At 50.2% G+C, this 24,914-nt stretch overlaps 1 protein-coding gene across 2 annotated transcripts in view; it reads right to left on the bottom strand.

The window, feature by feature from the left end:
• Nucleotides 1-1,379: 1,379 nt before the first annotated feature.
• The window catches only part of LOC137357262 (leucine zipper putative tumor suppressor 1-like), a 45,861-nt gene continuing 22,326 nt past the window's right edge, over nt 1,380-24,914 (bottom strand). The window contains exons 2-4 of one of the 2 annotated variants that reach the window (XM_068023472.1): nt 10,838-11,311; nt 8,201-9,031; nt 1,380-6,270 (exon numbers count right to left, since the gene is read on the bottom strand). In XM_068023472.1, coding sequence (XP_067879573.1) covers nt 5,578-6,270; nt 8,201-9,031; nt 10,838-11,281 — 1,968 coding nt within the window. In that variant the 5' untranslated portion in view covers nt 11,282-11,311 and the 3' untranslated portion in view covers nt 1,380-5,577. The remainder of the gene's footprint in view (nt 6,271-8,200; nt 9,032-10,837; nt 11,312-24,914) is intronic. The other variant, XM_068023473.1, reaches the window with a different exon arrangement.

Raw genomic sequence — 24,914 nt, 5'->3', positions numbered from 1 at the left:
GGCCCAGTGGCTGAGAGCTCATAATACAATGGTAGTTAACAGGAACATCTCTCCTTTCAGGCCATTCCTACCAGCAAGCTAACACTTTACAAGACAATGATGGATGAGGAAGGCCATTTGGGCCCTCTTAATTCATCCAGAGATAGCCCAAAATCTCCTCCTTGTTGCATCTTGTTTGTGTCTTTGTTGATTTTTGCCCTCACTATTGTATCTAATGGCTCCATTAGGGCTATAGTTGAGGACTAGTAACCCAGATTGATGTCAATATCCAGACACGATATATTCTTCATCTGAAAGTCGGTTTTCCTGAAGGTTGGAAATGCCAGCACCGGCCATTCTACATATTGCCATGTCAAGCTCAGAATGGCTTTTGCCCGACTGTCAACGATAGATTCAGCTGGTTAATTGAAAAAACCTTCAGGTATACACTTCAGGAGCAGCTGTAGACTGTTTGTGCAGTCCTAAAGCACCTTTGGATGTTTTATGCATGTCAAGATGAAGATTAGAGGCGCCAGAGAGGGGGCGAGCAACTATCTTTCCAGGGATGATACCAGAACTGCAAGGTTATACCTATTGACAGGCTGGGTCTCTTTTGAAAAGACTAGGATGAGGAGTGACCTGATATAGGTGGTGATAGGTTTTAACAGAGTGTACACAGAGGCCATGTTTCCACTTCTGGGGAAAAGCATAACTAGAGGCCAGCAATATAAGACAGTCACTAACAAATCCAATTGGGAATTCAGGAGAAACTTCTTTCCCCAGAGAGTGCTGAGAATGTGGAACTCACTACCACAGGGAGTGGTCGAGGTGAATAGTATCGATGGATTTAAGGGGAAGCTGAATAAACATGTGAGGGAGAAGGGAATAGAGGATTATGCTGATCGAGTTAGATGAGGAAGGGGAGGAGGAGGCTCCTGTGGAGAATAAACACCGACATGGACTACTTGAGCTGAAGGGCCTGTGTCTGTGCTGTATCTTCCATGTGATTCTATAACTTAGACAAAATTGATGATGTTTCACAACTCTAAACTGTAGAATGCAGTGACGTGCTGCAAATTTTGGGTGGATGCAACGCCAAATCATAATTTCAAAGTGTCACATCGTACCTGAGGAAACATGATTTCCTTGCAAGCTCAGAATAACCATTTATTAACGGGACTGGACTTGGCGGAAATGTGGCTGGTTTATTTCGGACTGGTGGAAAGAACTGAAATGAGGGGGGATCAAAGTCTCTGAGATGCAAATTCTGTTTGCACAGATGGGCTGGACACGACAGTTAGATTCAGGTCTGGATATTTTGTTGTCTTGTGAACAATGTGAGATAAAATAAATTGCAAAGATGCCGTAGCGAAAGGCAAGACAAGATATAAGTTTGTCGACCAATTTATTTCAGTGATTCCGGTTTTCTCTTACTCAGTGTAAATATCATCATAGACTCAAACATTTCACAGCTATGGGTCATTCTTTTCTAGTACGGCACTTCAAAAAGCTTTCTGCATAATTTAAACAGAAAGCATCACAAAGACAGAATCATTGCTGTTTGATTTGAAGAACACAATCTTTTTGCTGTGTGGGTTTCTATTTGACTGGACTCTGCAGCCTATCCAGGCAGGCAGCTAGGAACTCAGATGTTACTGAGAATATACAACAGCTCTGTCAGCATCATTCACACAATTAATATCCCAAAATATCCAAATTACTTCATGCTGCCTCTGAGGTCTTGTTTTGCACCATTTGATATTTTTACTGACTATTTCGTGATCATCCAATCAGAGAAACATGGAGCATGCAAAGAGGCCATTTGGCCGTATTGTCTACCAGCTCTTATTCAGCCCACACTCCCGCATTTTGTCCAGTCGAAACACACAGTCATGAATATGACAAGTCACTTTGACACATTTACTGTGGTTCTTCCATTGCTCAGGAAAGGCTGACAGTTGAAAAGTCTCGCGGGATGGAAGATTTTTTACGTTTAAATCAAGTGGGGACACTTCAGTTGCAATATTGATCCCAGGGTCCTGTGTGTGGCCAGTCCTTAATATGATGAAGAGAACTAAAGGAGACGTAATTATTTACAGGAGTGGTGAGCACAAAGTAGTGTTGGTTTGTACGGCCTTTGCTTTGGGTTCCGTTATATACTGGTGGAAATTAGTGAGCTACAAGAACAGAAGCAGTTTCAAATCAACTTGGAGTGGAGTCAAGTTTTCATGTGCAATATTCCCCTGACTCTGAAAGTTAAATGGACAAGTGTGTTAAAAATGTTTTTGATCAGCTCCTGGGCCTAACAAAGTTGACCACCAGTGTGGGGTGGGAATTCCTGTACGAAAGATCTTCAGCAGCAGTTGAAAGGAACATGCTGGATTCTCCCCAGAAGAAGAATTGACATTTGTTAATTGAGCTTCTGTCTTTGGCTGATCTGCAGTGTTTAGTGAGGTTTCAGCAGACGAGTAGCTGGATCAACTGAGGTCCAAGAGCAATAGTCTACTTTGGTTCCCTCTGTGCTCAAATTGACAACAAGAGCATTACAAAGTGGGTTGAAGGAAGTTGCCTCATATGCTTGTGCTGAAAGGTCCGCTCTTAACAGCATGGGTGCAGACAAGGAGAAATTTAGCTTCATGTGCCATGGTAACCAAGGGAGGATTGCCCACCGCTACCTTTGATGAAGTAAATCTGCAAAATATTTACAGTCTCTTCCTTCCCCGGGGAACGACAGACCTGTTGGCCTGACATCGGTAGTAGGGAGAATACTAGAATCTATTCGAAAGGATGTGATTACTGGACACTTTGAAAATAATGATCTGATTGGGCATAGTCAACATGGATTTATGAAGGGGAACTCATGTTGGACAAACTTGTTAGAGCTTTTTGAGGATGTTACTGACAGAGTGGGGAAGGGGAAACCAGTGGATGTGGTGTATTTGAACTTCAAGAAGGCTTTGAGAAAGTCCCACATAGTTACTAAGGAAAATTAAAGCACATGGGACAGGAGGTAAGATAATGGCATGGATTAAGGATTGATTAACAGGCAGAAAGCAGAGAGTAAAAATAAATGGGTCATTCTCACGTTGGCAGGCTGTGACTAGTGGGGTACTGCAGGATCAGTACTTGGGCCCCAGCTGTTCACAATGTATATCAATGACTTGGCTGTGGGGACCAAATGTATGTTTCCAAGTTCGCGGATGACACAAAACTAGGTGGGAATGTGTGTTGTGAAGAAGATGCAAAGTGGCTTCAAGGGGATTTGGACAGACTTCATGAGCGGGCAAGAACATGGCAAATGGAATATAATGTGGATAAGTGTGAGGAAGCTCCACTTTGGTAGGGGGAACAGATCTGGAAAGTATTTCTGAAATGGGAAGAGATTAGAAAGTGTAGATGTACAAAGGGACCTGGGTGTCCTTGTCAGTAAGTCACTGAAAGCTAACATGCAGGTTCAGCAAGCAATTAGGAAGGCAAATAGTACGTTCGCCTTTATCGCAAGAAGATTTGAGTACAGGAGCAGTGAAGTCTTGCTTCAATTGTAAATTGTGAGGCCGCACCTGGAATATTGTGTGCAGTTCTGGTCCCCTTGCCTGAGGAAGGATACACTTGCCCGAGAGGGCGTGCAGCGGAGGTTGACCAGACTGATTCCTGGGATGGTAGGGTTGTCCTGTGAGGAGAGATTGAGGAGACTGGGCCTGTATTCTCTGGAGTTTCGAAGAATGAGAGGCGATCTCATAGAAACTTACAGAATTCATAGAGATAGCCAGGGTTGATGCAGGAAGGATGTTTCACCTGGCTGTAGGGTCTGGAACAAGGGGACATAGGCTCAGAATAAAAGGTCGGCCATTGAAGACTGAGATGAGGAGGAACTTCTTCACTCAGAGGGTGGCGAATCCTGGGAATTCTCTGCCTCAGAGGATGGTAGAAGCTCAGTTACTGAGTAAGTTTAAGACAGAGATTGAGAGATTTCTAGTTGCTAATGAAACAAAGGGATATGGGGATAGTGTGGGAATGTGGTGTTGAGAGAGAGGATCAGCCATGATCTAGAATAGCGGAGCAGGCTCAAAGGGCTAAATGGCCTACTCCTGTTCCCATGTTCCCATGTTCCTTGCACCCCTGATTTCATGTACATTACAAAGCAGGAAACACTTGGCACCTGCAACTGTAATTCTTTCACTCCCCGTGTCACAGGGATTCACTTTGAAGCTCTGATTTCATCTTGGTTTGGGCTGCAAAGGGCAGCTATATGGAAACACACATGATGGAGGCTGTAGCAGGGCAGATGTCTGCCACTTGAGATAACTGGAGGGTGATATCTATTCTGTCAGCTCAGCTGGTCTTGCCTTGAGTTTCCAAGATTAGAGGGTGATTTGATGGAGGTGTTTTCGATGTTTGAAGGAGTTGAAAGGGCAGGAAGAGAGAACCTCTTTCCTCCGGTGGGGCGAATCCAGAACCAAGCGGCAAAACGAGAACTAGGCCTTTCCGGGATGATGTCAGGAAGCAGTTCTTCACTGAAGGAGAAGTGGAAATCTGAAACTCTTTCCCTCCCCAACACAAAGAACACACTGTTGTTCTTGTCAAGTCATAACTGAAACTGGTAGATGTCTATTCGGTAAAGGTATTAAGGATTACAAAACCAAGGCGGGTAGATGGAGTTCAGATACAAATCAGTCATTATCTCAATGAATGGCGGAATAGCTTTGAGGGGCTGAGTGGCCTATTTTGTTCTGCTGGTCTTTGCCTGGCCTCTGGGCTCCATCAATGGTTTACATGGCTGAAATATTCCCCTTGTCCTGTTGAGAATGCAATCTTTTATTGGGGTCGGATTATTCTTCAAGCACGCAGTGAGGGAAGGTTTCTCAGTCTGCCAGGGCTCTCCATTCTCACTGAGATATTCATTTATCACTGAATGGACGGGGTTATTGTGTGTCTGAAGTGATGGATACTGATCATGGGCAGGGAGGAAGAGACATGAAACTCGAGAGGAGAATTGAGGCCTGTGACAGTTTCCAAATAAACGAGACTCATCTTACCGTCCCCATCCTACCCGACTCCACTTTATCCCACCCCAATACTTGCTGGGAGACAGCCATTTTGAATGTGTTTATTTTTTTCCCGTTCATCCTAAAGGTTGCTTTTTTGGGACCCTTTCCTCCCCACACCGTTTTTTTTTAAGGATCCAATTCAGAGTGTGTCATGACATCTTCATTCAATGTGCTGTGGACACCTATCGGGTAATGGCCAGTGAAGATTGAATCAAAAGTTGAGGGGGTGTAGAATGTTTGTTCTTGACATGCCCAAGCATGGAGCAGTTGACACTGAAGAAGGAATCGTGCATGGTGCTTACAGACTGCTTCTTGCTGAAGCATGACTTCACCAGCTGAGCTGGTGGTGTAACTGCAGAGTACTTGATGCAGCCATTCTCATTCACCTTGACAACTGCACACATGTCCTGATCTGGTGGTGGCGGGAAAGCAAACAGTCGTTGAGAAATCAAATCCATGGAAGGCAAAGTGGCTTTGCACTTTACTGAATCAGTATTGATGAATACCCAAAGAGACACACAGGACCTAGCTGAAAAGCTTCTCCCCCTTGTTATATGGCAGTCGCTATGATCTCCTCATAATGAAGGTCTGCCCTCTGCACTTGACTATCCACAGGATCCCTGGCCTTCAGCTCCATTGACAGCTGTTGGACGGCTCTCTCCAGGCTGTGGTTCTGTTGGACTACATCAAGGTAGGTCTGCTGAAGCTGTTTCTGATACTGGATCACTTTCTGCTTCTCTGCACACCACAAGAGCCGCTCCTGATGAAACTTGCAGAAAAACTCCTGGTTCCTCCTCTTCTCCTGTTCCAGTTCAGCTTTTAACCTTTGCACGTCCCCCTGCAGAGCTGAGCACTCTTGCTCGTTCTGCTGTCGGGGTCTCGCTGTGTCTGCGTGGGAGGATGCTGCAGCAATCTCTGCAGCGTGGTCCAGTTCTTTGGAGCTTGTCAACCCCTCTTTAAGATCCACTATCTGACGCTCAAGCAGGCCAGCCTTTTCTCTCAGCACCTCAGCCGCGTTCTTCATGCGCTGTCGCTCGTTTTCACATACCTCCAGTTCTCTCGTCTTGGCCCGCAACGAATTCTGCAGCTCCTCAACCGTCTGGTCCTGGGAAGATAGCTTCCCTTTGGTCTCCCTCAGCTGGTTCTTCAGGGTCAAGACCTCACTGACCTTCTGTGTTAGCTCAGTTTGCGAGTCTTTCAACTGCTGTTTCAAAAGCGAGATCTCGCCAGACTTCTGGCAAACCTGAAAAATTGAATAATCTGAATATCAGTACCGTGCATTCTCTTTGTGTGTAACACCAACAAAAACCTGCATTCATTTAGCACCTTTCATGCAGCAAACTACCCAAGGCACTTCACCAAAGCATCATCAGTCAAAATTTGACAGTGAGCTAGAGAAGGGGTTATCAGCATAGATGAGCAAAAATCTGGTCAAAGAGGGAGGTTTGAAGAGGTAGAGATGGAGGTTTAGGGAGGGAATTGCACAGTTTCGGGCCCAGGCAGCTGAAAGCATGGCCGCCAGTGGTGGAGCCATTAAATTGCAGCAGGGAAGCATAGATAATGCAAAGGAGGGAAGAGGGATGAGGAGAGCAGAGACAATGGAGAGATTTGAAGAGTTGGATGATAATTTTAAATTTGAGGTGTTGCTGGACAGGAAGCCAATGGAGGTCAGCAAGCACAGGGGATGATGGGTAAACGGAGTGGTGTGAGTGAAGAGGAAGACAGCAGAATCGAGCAGGAGCTCAAGTTTATGTCGTGATTGATGGGTGAAAATATTCTTTGAAGAGGACGGATGATGTCCCTGTCATCACTCCCAGCCAAGCTGCCATTGTGGTTCATTGGACAAAAGACCGGAAGATGCTAATTTTGATTGCTGGCCTGTGATAGGTTAGCTGATGCTGGCCTGGTTGGTCTCCAGGGAGGCTGAATGGGACACTGCGATTTAACTTCAGTGCCTTTTGATTCTGGAGAGCTGAGCTTGCAAGGAATTCATGTTTCCTCAGGTATGATGTGACACTTTGAAATTTTGATTTGGCGTTGCATCCACCCAATTATTGCACCGACAGTTTAGAGTTTTTAAACATCATGTATTTTGTCTAAGTTATCGAATCACATGGAAGATACAGCACAGACACAGGCCCTTCAGCCCAAGTAGTCCATGTCAATGTTTATTCTCCACAGGTGCCTCCTCCTCCCCTGCCTCATCTAACTCGATCAGCATAATCCTCTATTCCCTTCTCCCTCACATGTTTATCCAGCTTCCCCTTAAATCCGTCGAAACTATTCACCTCTACCACTCCCTGTGGTAGCGAGTTCTCCCCACTCTCTGGGGAAAGAGGTTTCTGCTGAATTCCCAATTGGATTTATTGGTGACTGTCTTATATTGCAGACCTCTAGTTTTGCTTTTCCCCACATTGTCTCTCTGTCTACTCTATCGAACCCTTTCAGCATTTTAAAGACCTCTATTCGGTCGCCCCTGAGCCTTCCATTTTCCAAGAGAAAATGGAATGAGCCCCTCATGTTCAAGTAATGAGACAGAATGGAGAAGCATGTGGGTTACAAAGATTGTCCTTACCCTGTCCCCAGGATGGTAATTATCATTAGACTCCTATCAAACATTATGTCATGAGCACAGCATCCCATCTTTCTTGTTTGCAAGCAGCAAGAACAAGATATGTTGAGATGTCACTTGCTGGTTTATGTGCATGTCAGACAAAATAGGGTTCGTTTGGACTGGTCTAGTTTCGTCCGAATTTTAACCTAGGCTGGATGGTGTAACATTGCAACAGTGGAAGCTGCTGCAAGTTGTGTTCAGAATGCGTCAAGTGTTTTCTCCATTGAGCAGCATGGGTTTACAAAGTAGTACACCAAGTGTCACATTGATCTGTGACCGGCAAAATGCTTGACAGAAAGTTCAAATTTCCCTTTCATGGGGCAATCGATTCGAAAGTTTTCAAGCAATGTCTTCAGTTTTAAGTGTGCTTAATTTTTAAGCTCCTGGGCTGCATGAAATGTAAGTAATTTCAGAAAGAATTGGAGAAGAATAAATGGCCCGTGTCCCCATTCTGGCAGCAAGTTCCATCTAGTTTGACTCTGCAGACAATTCTAGGTTCTATGTTACTTTTGCTGTCACGTGAATTTCTTTCTCTCCCTCTAAATGCCTGAGGACCTACCTCCCATTTTGTTTCTTCTAGCCTTGGAGCGAATTCACTTTGTTCCCTTTCATACGATTTGCATTTGGCGTTAAGTTGATCACGCTCCTGCAGAAGTTGCCTCAAGTCATGCTCAAGCTTTGTCTTGTCTTGCTGTAGCTGGATGTCTCGGAGCTGCTGGGCTCTCTGTGTCTTCTGAAAGGCTCGGTTCGTCTTGGTGCTGCACCCCTGGGTCAGGCTGTCTCTGCCCTGCTCACACCGCTTCTGCTTCTCCTTTGCGGTGCAGAGGGCGCCTGTTTCCTTCTCGCCCAGAGCTGGCTGGAGACCCTGCATCTCTCCTCCTCTCCCCGACCGTTTCTCCTCAGCGCCCTGAATAACAGATTTGTCGGTCGAGGGGGGTGAGCGGATGCAAGAGGCACATTGTGGCAGAAACAGGTTCTGGCTGAAGTTCATGCTTTTGCTGGTAGGGCAGTGCCCGCTGTCAGAGGTAGACGTGCTGGTTACATTGCTCGAGATGTCGCCAAGGGAACTGGCTCCCAGGCCAATATACTGAGCTGAGCCTCCGAACCTGTTGAGAAGGTTTGGAGCACCAATAGGGTCCATCCCACAACTGTATCCCGTGGTGTGAGTCGGCAGGCTGGACATGGAGTTTCTCCCTGAGTCGGATAATGTTCCTGAATGGGTTTTGTGTTTCTGCTCTTCATCGTTTTTCTTCTCTGAATGGTTAGCTGGCTGCAACACATTTCCCTGAAAAGCTGTCTGGTTTTCCAAGGGACAGTTGCGATTGGTGCTGCCATTTCCAGGTACCACGACCTTAAATGCTGTCGGCCTGACCATGTTTGTTTCAATGTCCTACAGAAGTAAAAGAAGACCTGGTTAATCACACTCATATCATATCCATATTGATGAACAGTCTCTGTCCATTCCTTAACCAGAAATTCCCTTTGGTAGCCTCAAGGATTTGAGTGTGTCATCCAGGTTGACACATCAGCAGTGTACGCAGACACTGGTGAAGCTGTGGGGCAGGCAGAAAGTCTGTGTGGGGGAGGGCGTTGTGAGAACAGGGAGCCTGTAGAGAGCAGAGGGAGGGTGCGAAGAGCACAGTCAAGCTCAGGAGGGGATGATGCACTGCTGGAGATCCTGGGGATGGAATTTCCCCAGTGCTTCTCCAACCTTCCACCTTAACTTGGGCAGAAATTCCAGAGAAAGGCTGCAAATGGCCTCCTCACCCCACTTCACTTGGGTTTCCACCGGTTACCGCAGGGGATCGAAATACTCCAGCAGACATTCCAGGCACCTGTGCTTCTGGATTTGATATTGAGTGAGGCCTGTTGAGATGGATGTTTAATGATCACACACCACTCCGCCAGAAATATCAGGGGCATATCCTGATCAACGTTCCTTCTTCAAGCAGCACCATTGAGTAATGCATCTCAGAGGTGTTTGTGGGATCTTGCTGTGTGAAAATTGGATGAAGGATTCGCCTGCCTACTGTACTTCAAAAGGAATTCATGCAGTGTGGCAGCTGAGTGGCCTGACATGCGTGAACTTCCGAGCTCAAGCAGTCAAACTAATTGAAATAAATCTGGTCACTAGTGACCAGGAAAGCTGCCGGATTGTTGTAAAAATTCAACTGCAGGCAGGCAACAGAGCCTGCTTTTCTATCTGGTCTCCTCGACAGGCTAGGCCCTGCCCCCTGGCAACATGAATGTAGTCTTTCTCTTTGAGGTTCTGAGTGGTTGGAAGAGGACAAGGGGGCAGAGCTTCAAACAAATGGAAGTTAATGTTAAGAACAAGAGGTTCTTCACACACAGAGTGATGAATTTTTGGAATGGACTTGGCGGTGATGGACGTGACAACACTGGCATCATTTCAGAAACATCAGAATGAGTAGTCCCACGAGCAATGCCATGGGAGCTCCACAAGAAAATCAGTCCATCAATCGCCTGGAAACAGGGTCACACAGGGAAAAGGGGACAAAGTCAAGGGGCCAGAGATGGAAAAATAAAAAGGCAATTCAGGAGAAAGGTCTTTAGCACGGGGAGTGGCTGAGGCGTACAGCATTGATGCATTTAAGGGGACGGCACAGAAGGGTAATAGGATGAGGTAAAGTCGGGTGTGCGGAGGCTCATGTGGAGCAATGACACTGTCATCGAGACCAGTTGGACTAAATGCTGTGCTGGAGTTCAGACAGAGAGTAACATGCACACATCAGCAGGAAGGTTAGAATGTTCTCACCTCGGCCAGGACCCAGTTGTGTGATTTTCTTCACCGTACTACTCATGGAAGTAAAATTACAGGAGCTTCCAGGTACTGCTTTTAAAAGATGGCACTGTGCGTACAGTGAACATGATGTGATGGGTTTTAATCTTTCTCGGCCCACCCTTACACTATTGGGTGCAGCTGTTTTTGCAGTGTGATTTAAAGGGGCAGTGCAGGCCAACGAAGTCACAATTTGAAACATTGGACCCAAATATTGAGGTCAGGTCAGTCTCCCTGAGGGACTTGTACCTGGTGGCATTCCTGTTTCCCCCCCTGAGAAATAAATGGATAGAAAGAAACTCACAATTCAAAGTCACCTTTCATGACCTCAGGATGTCCCAAGTGCCTTCCAGCCAATGGAGTAGTGTGGAAGTGGAATTGATACAGGGCACTCACCTCCTTGAGCTGGCCGGAGAATGGGACGAGTGCTGGTGGGGGTCCTCGGAGATCCACCATCACAGGCCCATCTTTCTGAGACCCCAGCTCAGAAATGCAGTTCTTCACCCCGTTGGTTTGGCTGATACTGATGTAGAAAAAGTCCTCGGCTTTTTCACACTTGGAGTTTGTTTTGGGGCCTTTGTTGGTTGGCTCGTGACTGGCGTGAGATTTCAGCAGCCCATCCTGTTGCCTGATGAAGTTGTTCAAGTGGGAAGCCTTTCTGGTGCTGTACTCAAAGGCTTTGCACTGCTTGTCCTGGAGATTGTGCCCTGATATGAGACTGCTAACACTTCCCATCGCAGCACGAAATGTCAAAAGTGAGGCACGCTGACGTTTATTCTCCAGAGAGTCAGGTTTGAATTGGATGTGCAAGCCTTCCCCAATCGCCATCGCAACTCCCATTCAACAAGTTGATCCCATCAGGTGGCCCTGCTATATAACAAAGGAAAAGAAATGAGAATCAAATTCATTCATCAGTTGGCCAGAATCGAATCCAAAAAAGAAAAACTTGCATTGTTATAGCGCCTTGCACGACCACAAGATGTCCCAGAGTGCTTTACAGCCAATGAAGTACTTCCTGAAGAGTACTCACTGTTATAATGTATGAAAAGCAACAGTCAGTTTGCACACAGCAAGATGCCACAAACAGCAATGTGCGAATGACTAGATAATCTATATCACTAATCTTGGATGAAGGATAAATGTTGGCCAGGACACTGGGGAAAACTCCCCTGCTCTTCCACAAAATAGTGCCTGAGAGAGCAGACGGAGCCTGACAGTGTAGCACTCCCTCAGTACTGACCCTCAGACAGGGCAGCACTCCCTCAGGACTGACCCTCAGACAGGGCAGCACTCCCTCAGGACTGACCCTCTGACAGTGCAGCTCTCCCTCAGTACTGACCCTCCGACAGTGCAGCACTCCCTCAGTACTGACCATCCGACAGTGCGGCACTCCCTCAGGACTGACCATCCGACAGTACAGCACTCCCTCAGTACTGACCCTCAGACAGGGCAGCACTCCCTCAGTACTGACCCTCTGACAGTGCAGCTCTCCCTCAGTACTGACCCTCCGACAGTGCAGCACTCCCTCAGTACTGACCCTCTGACAGTGCGGCACTCTCTCAGTGCTGACCCTCTGACAGTACAGCACTCCCTCAGTACTGACCATCCGACAGTGCGGCACTCCCTCAGGACTGACCATCCGACAGTACAGCACTCCCTGAGTACTGACGCTCAGACAGGGCAGCACTCCCTCAGTACTGACCCTCCGACAGTGCAGCACTCCCTCAGGACTGACCCTCAGACAGGGCAGCACTCCCTCAGTACTGACCCTCAGACAGGGCAGCACTCCCTCAGTACTGACCCTCAGACAGGGCAGCACTCCCTCAGGACTGACCCTCCGACAGTGCAGCACTCCCTCAGTACTGACCCTCCGACAGTGCAGCACTCCCTCAGTACTGACCCTCAGACAGGGCAGCACTGCCTCAGTACTGACCCTCAGACAGGGCAGCACTCCCTCAGTACTGACCCTCAGACAGGGCAGCACTCCCTCAGTACTGACCCTCAGACAGGGCAGCACTCCCTCAGTACTGACCCTCAGACAGGGCAGCACTCCCTCAGGACTGACCCTCCGACAGTGCAGCACTCCCTCAGTACTGACCCTCCGACAGTGCAGCACTCCCTCAGTACTGACCCTCAGACAGGGCAGCACTGCCTCAGTACTGACCCTCAGACAGGGCAGCACTCCCTCAGGACTGACCCTCAGACAGGGCAGCACTCCCTCAGTACTGACCCTCAGACAGGGCAGCACTCCCTCAGTACTGACCCTCAGACAGGGCAGCACTCCCTCAGGACTGACCCTCCGACAGTGCAGCACTCCCTCAGTACTGACCATCCGACAGTGCAGCTCTCCCTCAGTACTGACCCTCCGACAGTGCAGTACTCCCTCAGTACTGACTCTCCGACAGTGCAGCACTCCTTCACTACTGACCCTCCGACAGGGCAGCACTCCCTCAGTACTGACCCTCTGACAGTGCAGCACTCCTTCACTACTGACCCTCCGACAGTGCAGCACACCCTCAGTACTGACCCTCCGACAGTGCAGCACTCCCTCAGTACTGACCCTCCGACAGTGCAGCTCTCCCTCAGTACTGACCCTCAGACAGGGCAGCACTCCCTCAGGACTGACCCTCCGACAGTGCAGCACTCCCTCAGTACTGACCATCCGACAGTGCAGCTCTCCCTCAGTACTGACCATCCGACAGTGCAGCTCTCCCTCAGTACTGACCCTCCGACAGTACAGCACTCCCTCAGTACTGACCCTCTGACAGTGTAGCTCTCCCTCAGTACTGACCCTCTGACAGTACAGCACTCCCTCAGTACTGACCATCCGACAGTGCAGCACTCCCTCAGTACTGATCCTCCGACAGTACAGCACTCCCTCAGTACTGACCCTCTGACAGTGTAGCTCTCCCTCAGTACTGACGCTCTGACAGTGCAGCACTCCTTCACTACTGACCCTCCGACAGTGCAGCACACCCTCAGTACTGACCCTCCGACAGTGCAGCTCTCCCTCAGTACTGACCATCCGACAGGGCATCACTCCCTCAGTATTGACCCTCCGACAGGGCAGCACTACCTCAGTACAGACCCTCCGACAGGGCAGCACTACCTCAGTGCAGACCCTCCGACAGGGCAGCTCTCCCTCAGTACTGACCCTCTGACAGTACAGCACTCCCTCAGTACTGACCCTCAGACAGGGCAGCACTGCCTCAGTACTGACCCTCCGACAGGGCAGCACTACCTCAGTGCAGACCCTCCGACAGGGCAGCTCTCCCTCAGTACTGACCCTCTGACAGTACAGCACTCCCTCAGTACTGACCCTCAGACAGGGCAGCACTGCCTCAGTACTGACCCTCCGACAGGGCAGCACTCCCTCAGTACTGACCCTCCGACAGGGTAGCACTCCCTCAGTACTGACCATCCGACAGTGCAGCACTCCCTCAGTACTGACCCTCCGATAGTACAGCACTACCTCAGTACTGACCCTCCGACAGTGCAGCTCTCCCTCAGGACTGACCCTCTGACAGTGCAGCACTCCCTCAGTACTGACCATCCGACAGTGCAGCTCTCCCTCATTACTGACCATCCGACAGTGCAGCACTCCCTCAGTACTGACCCTCCGACAGTGCAGCTCTCCCTCAGTACTGACCCTCCGACAGTGCAGCACTCCCTCAGTACTGACCCTCAGACAGGGCAGCACTCCCTCAGTACTGACCCTCAGACAGGGCAGCATTCCCTCAGTACTGACCCTCAGACAGGGCAGCACTCCCTCAGTACTGACCCTCAGACAGGGCAGCACACCCTCAGGACTGACCCTCCGACAGTGCAGCACTCCCTCAGTACTGACCATCCGACAGTGCAGCTCTCCCTCAGTACTGACCCTCCGACAGTGCAGCTCTCCCTCAGTACTGACTCTCCGACAGTGCAGCTCTCCCTCAGTACTGACCATCCGACAGTGCAGCTCTCCCTCAGTACTGACCATCCGACAGTGCAGCTCTCCCTCAGTACTGACCCTCCGACAGTACAGCACTCCATCAGGACTGACCCTCCGACAGTGCAGCACTCCCTCAGTACTAACCATCCGACAGTGCAGCTCTCCCTCAGTACTGACCATCCGACAGTGCAGCTCTCCCTCAGTACTGACCCTCCGACAGTACAGCACTCCCTCAGTACTGACCCTCTGACAGTGTAGCTCTCCCTCAGTACTGACCCTCTGACAGTACAGCACTCCCTCAGTACTGACCAACCGACAGTGCAGCACTCCCTCAGTACTGACCCTCCGACAGTACAGCACTCCCTCAGTACTGACCCTCTGACAGTGTAGCTCTCCCTCAGTACTGACCCTCTGACAGTGCAGCACTCCTTCACTACTGACCCTCCGACAGTGCAGCACACCCTCAGTACTGACCCTCCGACAGTGCAGCTCTCCCTCAGTACTGACCATCCGACAGGGCATCACTCCCTCAGTATTGACCCTCCGACAGGGCAGCACTACCTCAGTACAGACCCTCCGACAGGGCATCACTCCCTCAGTACTGACCCTCCGACAGGGCAGCACGACCTCAGTGCAGACCCTCCGACAGGGCATCACTCCCTCAGTACTGACCCTCCGACAGGGCAGCTCTCCCTCAGTGCTGACCCTCTGACAGTACAGCACTCCCTCAGTACTGACCCTCAGACAGGGCAGCACTGCCTCAGTACTGACCCTCCGACAGGGCAGCACTCCCTCAGTACTGACCCTCCGACAGGGCAGCACTCCCTCAGTACTGACCCTCCGACAGGGCAGCACTCCCTCAGTACTGACCATCCGACAGTGCAGCACTCCCTCAGTACTGACCCTCCGACAGTACAGCACTACCTCAGTACTGACCCTCCGACAGTGCAGCTCTCCCTCAGGACTGACCCTCTGACAGTGCAGCACTCCCTCCGTACTGACCATCCGACAGTGCAGCTCTCCCTCATTACTGACCATCCGACAGTGCAGCACTCCCTCAGTACTGACCCTCCGACAGTGCAGCTCTCCCTCAGTACTGACCCTCCGACAGTGCAGCACTCCCTCAGTACTGACCTTCCGACAGTGCAGCACTCCCTCAGTACTGACCATCCGACAGTACAGCACTCCTTCAGTACTGACCATCCGACAGTGCAGCACTCCCTCTGTACTGACCATCCGACAGTGCAGCACTCCCTCTGTACTGACCCTCCGACAGTGCAGCACTCCCTCAGTACTGACCCTCTGACTGTGCAGCTTTCCCTCAGTACTGACCCTCTGACAGTACAGCACTCCTTCAGTACTGACCATCCGACAGTGCAGCTCTCCCTCAGTACTGACCCTCTGACAGTACAGCACTCCTTCAGTACTGACCATCAGACAGTGCAGCACTCCCTCAGTACTGACCATCCGACAGTGCAGCACTCCCTCAGCACTGACCCTCCGACAGTGCAGCACTCCCTCAGTACTGACCATCCGACAGTACAGCACTCCCTCAGTACTGACCCTCCGACAGTGCAGCACTCCCTCAGTACTGACCATCCGACAGTGCAGCTCTCCCTCAGTACTGACCCTCTGACAGTGCAGCACTCCCTCAGTACTGACCATCCGACAGTGCAGCACTCCCTCAGTACTGACCATCCGACAGTACAGCACTCCCTCAGTACTGACCATCCGACAGTACATCACTACCTCAGTACTGACCCTCCAACAGTGCAGCACTCCCTCAGTACTGACCCTCCTACAGGGCATCACTCCCTCAGTACTGACCCTCCGACAGGGCAGCACTCCCTCAGGACTGACCCACGGACATGGCAGCACTCCCTCAGTACTGACCCTCCGACAGGGCATCACTCCCTCAGTACTGACCCACCGACAGGGCAGCACTCCCTCAGTACTGACCCTCCGACAGGGCAGCACTCCCTCAGTACTGACCCTCCGACAAGGGCATCACTCCCTCAGTACTGACCATCCGACAGGGCAGCACTCCCTCAGTACTGACCCTAATACAAGGGCAGCACTCCCTCAGTTCTGACCCTCCGACAGGGCAGCACTCCCTCAGTACTGACCATCCGACAGTGCAGCACTCCCTCAGTACTGACCCTCCGACAGTGTTGCTCTCCCTCAGTACTGACCCTCCGACAAGGGCAGCACTCCCTCAGTTCTGACCATCCGACAGTGCAGCACTCCCTCAGTACTGACCATCCGACAGTGCAGCACTCCCTCAGTACTGACCCTCCGACAGTGCAGCTCTCCCTCAGTACTGACCCTCTGACAGTGCAGCACTCCCTCAGTACTGACCATCCGACAGTGCAGCTCTCCCTCAGTACTGACCCTCTGACAGTACAGCACTCCTTCAGTACTGACCATCCGACAGTGCAGCACTCCCTCAGTACTGACCATCCGACAGTGCAGCACTCCCTCTGTACTGACCATCCGACAGTGCAGCACTCCCTCAGTACTGACCATCCGACAGTGCAGCACTCCCTCAGTACTGACCATCCGACAGTACAGCACTCCCTCAGTACTGACCATCCGACAGTACAGCACTCCCTCAGTACTGACCCTCTGACAGTACAGCACTCCCTCAGTACTGACCATCCAACAGTGCAGCACTCCCTCAGTACTGACCCTCCGGCAGGGCAGCACTACCTCAGTACTGACCCTCCGACAGTGCAGCACTCCCTCAGTACTGACCCTCCGACAGTGCAGCACTCCCTCAGGACTGACCCTCCGACAGGGCAGCTCTCCCTCAGTACTGACCATCCGACAGTACAGCACTCCTTCAGTACTGACCATCCGACAGTGCAGCACTCCCTCAGTACTGACCCTCCGACAGTGCAGCTCTCCCTCAGTACTGACCATCCGACAGTGCAGCACTCCCTCAGTACTGACCCTCCGACAGTGCAGCACTCCCTCAGGACTGATCCTCCGACAGGGCAGCACTCCCTCAGTACTGACCATCCGACAGTACAGCACTCCTTCAGCACTGACCATCCGACAGTGCAGCACTCCCTCAGTACTGACCCTCCGACAGTGCAGCTTCCCTCAGTACTGACCCTCTGACAGGGCAGCACTCCCTCAGTACTGACCATCCGACAATGCAGCACTCCCTCAGTACTGACCATCCGACAGTGCAGCTCTCCCTCAGTACTGACCCTCTGACAGTGCAGCACTCCCTCAGTACTGACCATCCGACAGTGCAGCACTCCCTCAGTACTGACCATCCGACAGTGCAGCACTCCCTCAGTAATGACCATCCGACAGTACAGCACTCCCTCAGTACTGACCCTCTGACAGTACAGCACTCCCTCAGTACTGACCATCCGACAGTACATCACTACCTCAGTACTGACCCTCTGACAGTACAGCACTCCCTCAGTACTGACCATCCGACAGTGCAGCACTCCCTCAGTACTGACCATCCGACAGTACATCACTACCTCAGTACTGACCCTCTGACAGTACAGCACTCCCTCACTGCTGACCATCCGACAGTGCAGCACTCCCTCAGTACTGACCCTCCGACAGGGCAGCACTACCTCAGTACTGACCCTCCGACAGTGCAGCACTCCCTCACTGCTGACCATCCGACAGTGCAGCACTCCCTCAGTACTGACCCTCCGACAGGGCAGCACTACCTCAGTACTGACCCTCCGACAGTGCAGCACTCCCTCAGTACTGACCCTCCGACAGTGCAGCACTCCCTCAGTACTGTCCCTCCGACAGTGCAGCACTCCCTCAGGACTGACCCTCCGACAGGGCAGCACTCCCTCAGTACTGACCATCCGACAGTGCAGCACTCCCTCAGTACTGACCCTCCGACAGGGCAGCACTCCCTCAGTACTGACCATCCGACAGTGCAGCACTCCCTCAGTACTGACCATCCGACAGTGCAGCACTCCCTCAGTACTGACCATCCGACAGTGCAGCTCTCCCTCAGTACTGACCCTCTGACAGTGCAGCACTCCCTCAGTCCTGACCCTCCGACAGTGCAGCACTCCCTCAGGACTGACCCTCCGCCAGGGCAGCACTCCCTCAGTACTGACCATCCGACAGTACAGCACTCCCTCAGTACTGACCATCCGACAGTGCAGCACTCCCTCAGTACTGACCATCCGACAGTACAGCACTCCCTCGGTACTGACCATCCGACAGGGCATCACTCCCTCAGTACTGTCCCTCCGACAGGGCATCACTCCCTCAGTACTGACCCTCCGACAGGGCATCACTCCCTCAGTACTGACCCTCCGACAGGGCAGCACTCACTCAGTACTGACCCACGGACAGGGCAGCACTCCCTCAGTACTGACCCTCTGACAGGGCAGCACTCCCTCAGTACTGACCCTCCGACAAGGGCATCACTCCCTCAGTACTGACCCTCCGACAGGGCAGCACTCCCTCAGTACTGACCCTGCGACAGGGCATCACTCCCTCAGTGCAGCCCCTCCGACAGGGCAGCACTCCTTCAGAACTGACCCTCCGACAGGGCAGCACTCCCTCAGTGCAGACCCTCCGACAGGGCAGCACTCCTTCAGAACTGACCCTCCGACAGGGCATCACTCCCTCAGTACTGACCCTCCGACAGGGCAGCACTCCCTCAGTACTGACCCTCCGACAGGGCAGCAGTCCCTCAGTACTGACCCTCCGACATGGCAGCACTCCCTCAGTACTGACCCTCCGACAGGGCAGCACTCCCTCAGTACTGACCCTGCGACAGGGCATCACTCCCTCAGTGCAGCCCCTCCGACAGGGCAGCACTCCTTCAGAACTGACCCTCCGACAGGGCAGCACTCCCTCAGTACTGACCTTCCGACAGGGCATCACTCCCTCTGTACTGACCCTCCGACAGGGCAGCACTCCCTCAGTGCAGCCCCTCCGACAGTGCAGCACTCCCTCAGTACTGACCATCCGACAAGGGCATCACTCCCTCAGTACTGACCCTCCGACAGGGCAGCACTCCCTCAGTACTGACCCTCCGACAGGGCAGCACTCCCTCAGTACTGACCCTCTGACATGGCAGCACTCCCTCAGTACTGACCCTCCGACAGGGCAGCACTCCCTCAGTACTGACCCTGCGACAGGGCATCACTCCCTCAGTGCAGCCCCTCCGACAGGGCAGCACTCCTTCAGAACTGACCCTCCGACAGGGCAGCACTCCCTCAGTACTGACCCTCCGACAGGGCAGCACTCCCTCAGTACTGACCTTCCGACAGGGCATCACTCCCTCTGTACTGACCCTCCGACAGGGCAGCACTCCCTCAGTGCAGCCCCTCCGACAGTGCAGCACTCCCTCAGTACTGACCCTCCGACAAGGGCATCACTCCCTCAGTACTGACCCTCCGACAGGGCAGCACTCCCTCAGTGCAGCCCCTCCGACAGTGCAGCACTCCCTCAGTACTGACCCTCCGACAAGGGCATCACTCCCTCAGTACTGACCTTCCGACAGGGCAGCACTCCCTCAGTGCAGACCCTCCGACAGTGCAGCACTCCCTCAGTACTGACCCTCCGACAGTGCAGCACTCCCTCAGGACTGACCCTCCGACAGTGCAGCACTCCCTCAGTACTGCAGTGGAATGTCAGCCAGGATTTTTGTGCCCAAGTCCTGGAGTGGGCTTTGAACTCACAATCTTCTGACCAGCTGAGGCAAAGGTGACACTGATCAAGCAACAAACCGCAAATTCACTTGATTCCTTTTCCAGTTTGGTGACTATTGGGTTGAAATTCTTGGTGGTGGCTGCGAATTTATCACAGCTGTACTCCTTCCTGACAGTTACTATTTTCACACAAGTATTAACCCCTTCAGTTTAAACTGGACATCCAGAAACCCAAAGCCAGAGCTATTTGTAAACATTGTTATCACAGCAAGAAACCTGGATACATTGACAAGGGCAATCCAATCGAAAGGCACAGTGGCTTGATGAAAATGTACCGGTCAAGTTCCCACATCATCCTGCCTGTGGAGCTGAGACTTCAGATGAAGGGAGGTTCGGGGGCAAGAGATAATGTCACCAGGGTTCACCCATTTGAAAGTCATATGTTCAGTCCGTCATTCCAGACTCCCTATTTACAATGGAAAGTGGCAATCTGAATGTGTAGTGTGCGGGTACTGAACGGCGGGGCTAGTTTAAATAGGCAGCTGCCATTCGAAGTGTTGAACAAGCGCTCTCCTTCAGGCACAGGAAGGTAATGGGAGGTTTGATGGAGGTGTTTAAAATCATGGAAAGGTTTTGATTGAGTGAACATATTTTGATAAACTAGAAGACACAGATTTAAGATAATTGAAGACGTTTTTTTGAAAGACGGTGAGTTATTGTGATCTGGAATGCACTGCCTGAAAGGGCAGTGGAAGCAAATTCAATAGTAACTTTCAAAAAGGGAATAAGATAAATCCAAGGAAAAATTTGCCTGGCAACAGAGTAGGAGTGTCGGCGATTGGGATGAAATGGGTAGCACTTTCATAGTGCCAGCATGTCCAATCCTACAAATGAATTCATATGTCATGTCCATTCAGGGATTATATTTGCAAGTTGACACAGTATTTGTGAATGGATTGAGTGTGCACAATGGCTCAATGAGAAATAGGTATAACTTTCTGGAGTTCAATGAGAGAAATGTAGAACAGGTGCTTTTGATCTTTCTGCATGTTTTTTTATTCATTCATGGGATGTGAGCGTTGCTGGCCAGGCCAGCATTTACTGCCCATCCCTAATTGCCCTTGAGAAGGTGGTGGTGAGCTGCCTTCTTGAACCGCTGCAGTCCATGTGGGGTAGGTACACCCACAGTGCTGTTAGGGAGGGAGTTCCAGGATTTTGACCCAGCGACAGTGAAGGAACGGCGATATAGTTCCAAGTCAGGATGGTGTGTGACTTGGGGGGGAACTTGCAGGTGGTGGTGTTCCCATGCATTTGCTGCCCTTGTCCTTCTAGTTGGTAGAGGTCACGGGTTTGGAAGGTGCTGTCTCAGGAGCCTTGGTGCGTTGCTGCAGTGCATCTTGTAGCTGGTACACACTGCTGCCACTGTGCGTCGGTGTTGGAGGGAGTGAATGTTTGTGGATGGGGTGCCAATCAAGTGGGCTGCTTTGTCCTGGATAGTGTCGAGCTTCTTGAGTGTTGGAGCTGCACCCATCCAGGCAAGTGGAGAGTATTCCATCACACTCCTGACTTGTGCCTTGTAGATGGTGGACAGGCTTTGGGGAGTCAGGAGGTGAGTTACTCGCCTCAGGATTCCCAGCCTCTGACCTGCTCTTGGAGCCACGGTATTTATATGGCTACTCCAGTTCAGTTTCTGGTCAATGGTAGCCCCTAGGATGTTGATAGTGGGGGATTCAGCGATGGTAATGCCGCTGAATGTCAAGGGGGGGATGGTTAGATTCTCTCTTGTTGGAGATGGTCATTGCCTGGCACTTGTGTGGCGCGAATGTTATTTGCCACTTATCAGCCCAAGCCTGGATATTGCCCAGGTCTTGCTGCATTTCTACACGGACTGCTTCAGTATCTGCATGATCGACTGGGATTTGTGTTGAGAGGACATTCTGACGAATTAGTTCTGAGAGTTGTGTATTTATTAGGATCCTATTGATCAAATCCCTTCAAAACCAAGGAACAAACAATCTTATTCTTGTGTAATTCTTATCTCAGTAATGGTTACAAGCTGTTGGAAAAGCCTTGAGCACATGATAGCTGTAAAAAGAAGCAGTATAAGGTGGGAGAGATTTAAAGCAGGCTTTACCATACAGTACAAAGTACAAAGCTTTGAACTGCAAATCGTGGAAGGTAATCTATCGTACTGAGAAGGTAAATTACACCTCCTGTTAGGTTGCAGAGTCGATTTGATCAAATTGACATGTCAATGATTACTCAGGGGGATAAGATTCCTAAATCATTTGCACTCACAAATATGTACCCTGATGAAGATGATTTATTAAATGGTCAAATTAAAATTTCTTGCCTGAAGTATGTTGGCAGCAATGGAATAGAAAGATATTGTGACTGCAGCTCTCAAACATTGCCTGATTGGGGTTGGAGGCTTTAATTACAGCTTTCTGGCACTTTATTTATGTGTTACTGGCTGCCTGTGCATCTCGCCATTTCACAGTCGAGTCCAGAGAATTGATATTCTAATCATTTGGATAAAAACATTGCCACAGACCAACGATCAGAGCAGATAATCGTTGTGTTTCACAGGACCAGGGTATCATTCAAATGAGGGTTCCCTGTGATCAGCCCTGTGTGAATGGATCATTGGAGGGTTGCACCACCTATTACATGACCTCCTCTTTCAAATCACCCTTCCCCCATCCTCCCATCATTGGTCCATTCTCCAGACGAGCACTGCCTGCAGTCAAATTGGAAAGTGAACAACCCAATGAAATCATCTCATTACTCCATCTCCAATAATATTACAATTAATAGAGCAAAGTATTGCAAGAAAAGGAAAACAAGGAATGTTTTTCTCATCAGCCTCGAATTTTCCCCTCAGTTTTAGTCACAGCAATGCCCTGGAGATGAATCTTCCATTGCTGCAGACTGCAGGCCAGTCCTAGAGAGTTGGCAAGTCTACTGCCTTCAGCAGAACAGTGGTGGGAGCTGGTCTCTCGCTGGCATGTGTTTTGTGAATGACACTGGGACGCAGTATATTCAGCAGCTTTCCAGTGTCACCAATATCAGCCTTAGCTCAGAGGGCAACAATCTTTGTCGGAAGCTTGTCGGTTCAAGTCCCAGTCCAGACACTTCAGCATATCTTCGAGGCTGACACTTCACTGCTGCACTGAGGGTGTGCAGCACTGCCAGAGGTGTCATTGTTTAGAGGATATCTTCAATGGGAAATGTAAAAGATACGATTTGAACAGTGTCCTGGCCACTATCCCTCAACTAACATGATGAAAACGGATTACCTGGTTATTGGCTCCTTGCTATTAGTGAGATATTGCTGTGTGCAAATTAGCTGCAAATTACAACATTGACAACATGTCAAAAGTATTGAATTGGCTGTGAACTGTAAAAACGCCAGGGTTTTGTTTCAGCTCAGTGGCTTGCGCTCTCGCCTGTGAGTCAGAAAGTTGTGCCTTCAAGTCCCACTCTCTCGGACCTGAGCAGAAAAATCAAGGCTGACACTTGACTGCAGAACTGAAGGAGTGCTGCACTGTCTGAGTTGCTGTCTTGGAGATCAGATGTTAAACTGAGGCCTCGTCTGCCCTCCTGGGTCGAAGCACAATATCCCATGGCATCATTTCGAAGCAGAGCAGCCGAGTTGGCCGTGGTGTCCTGGCCAATATTCTTTCCTCAACCAACGTCACAAGAACAGATTATCTGCTGATTATCTCATGACTGTTTCAAAAGTACTTCAATGGCTGTGAATTGTGGGTTCATGTAAACTAACTCCTGTCATGATGCAGATATACAGTTCAACCATTGTTACTGCATCCGTAGGTCAAACAATGACATGACACAGCATGGATGGTAAGAATTGTGAATTTTTTTCTTGTTGGCATGCTGTCATTCTGTAAAAGAAAACCTCTTGATAGGTCTGTTAACTTCCATGTCCCACAGTTGTCAGTTCATACAACAATCATTTGTTTGAAAAAAAAAAATCACCTCTGTGGAATCGGTTGGAAGTCGTGAAATGTTGCTCAGTATGTTTTGAATGAAATCACACTCAGACAAATGACATTTCTTCCAGCAGACTCTTTGGTTGCAAGACTGGGTTTGTTTTGGGCCAGAATAAAATTGAGCAAGGTCATGGTGTATTGTAACCTACCTTAGCTTCTTAAATGAACAAAAGAAGGAATTAGGTGACAGTTTAATGTTGCTAATATTGCTCCACAACAATATGGACTTCTGAAACACACGATTCCGAACAATGATATTGTTTGTGAGAGTGAAAGGAGACAGTTAATTGAAGGTCCCATGAAATGTGTCATACTTGTCGACGCATAAAAAAGGTACTCAAATGTCAGTCGCTTTTTGTGGAATGTATACCTTTTCCCAAAAGTGGCTCAGAAACCTGGAGACTAATATTACATGGATCAGCAAACAGCCGAGCCCCTTCGATCAGGACCTGACCCTTCACTCACTACCTTTACGGGGCATTTATTTCATGTCTGAACATGTGATGACAAAGCCACTGTCGGTCATTCACCTGGGACAGTTACTGAAGCAGCGGTATCTGGAGGTTTTTGTTAAACATTCTACACACCATGAACCTCGAAAGCGTTTTGAAAGCTGAACAATGGCTGTCCCTGAAGATTTCAAGCTGGATAATCCAGGTTAGATAATGATGGTCATTTGTCAGTAAAGTGCACATTTTTGGCTTCATGCAGAGAAATTGCCATCTCACACTGTGCTCTCATCCATTAATGCTGTGTTTACCCCAGGCGCTAAAATAGAGTTTCAACTCCTGCAGCTTCCAGCACCTGTTCTCTCGGAGTGGGCATGTTGTGAGCTCGTCAAAAAGCGTTCAGTGCAAGTTAATGGATGCTGT

This window comes from Heterodontus francisci, chromosome 47 (assembly GCF_036365525.1).
Source record: "Heterodontus francisci isolate sHetFra1 chromosome 47, sHetFra1.hap1, whole genome shotgun sequence".
In the NCBI taxonomy this organism is placed as follows: domain Eukaryota; kingdom Metazoa; phylum Chordata; class Chondrichthyes; order Heterodontiformes; family Heterodontidae; genus Heterodontus; species Heterodontus francisci.
The sequence above is the reverse complement of the archived record's forward strand: the minus strand, read 5'-3'. Positions and strand labels throughout refer to the sequence as shown.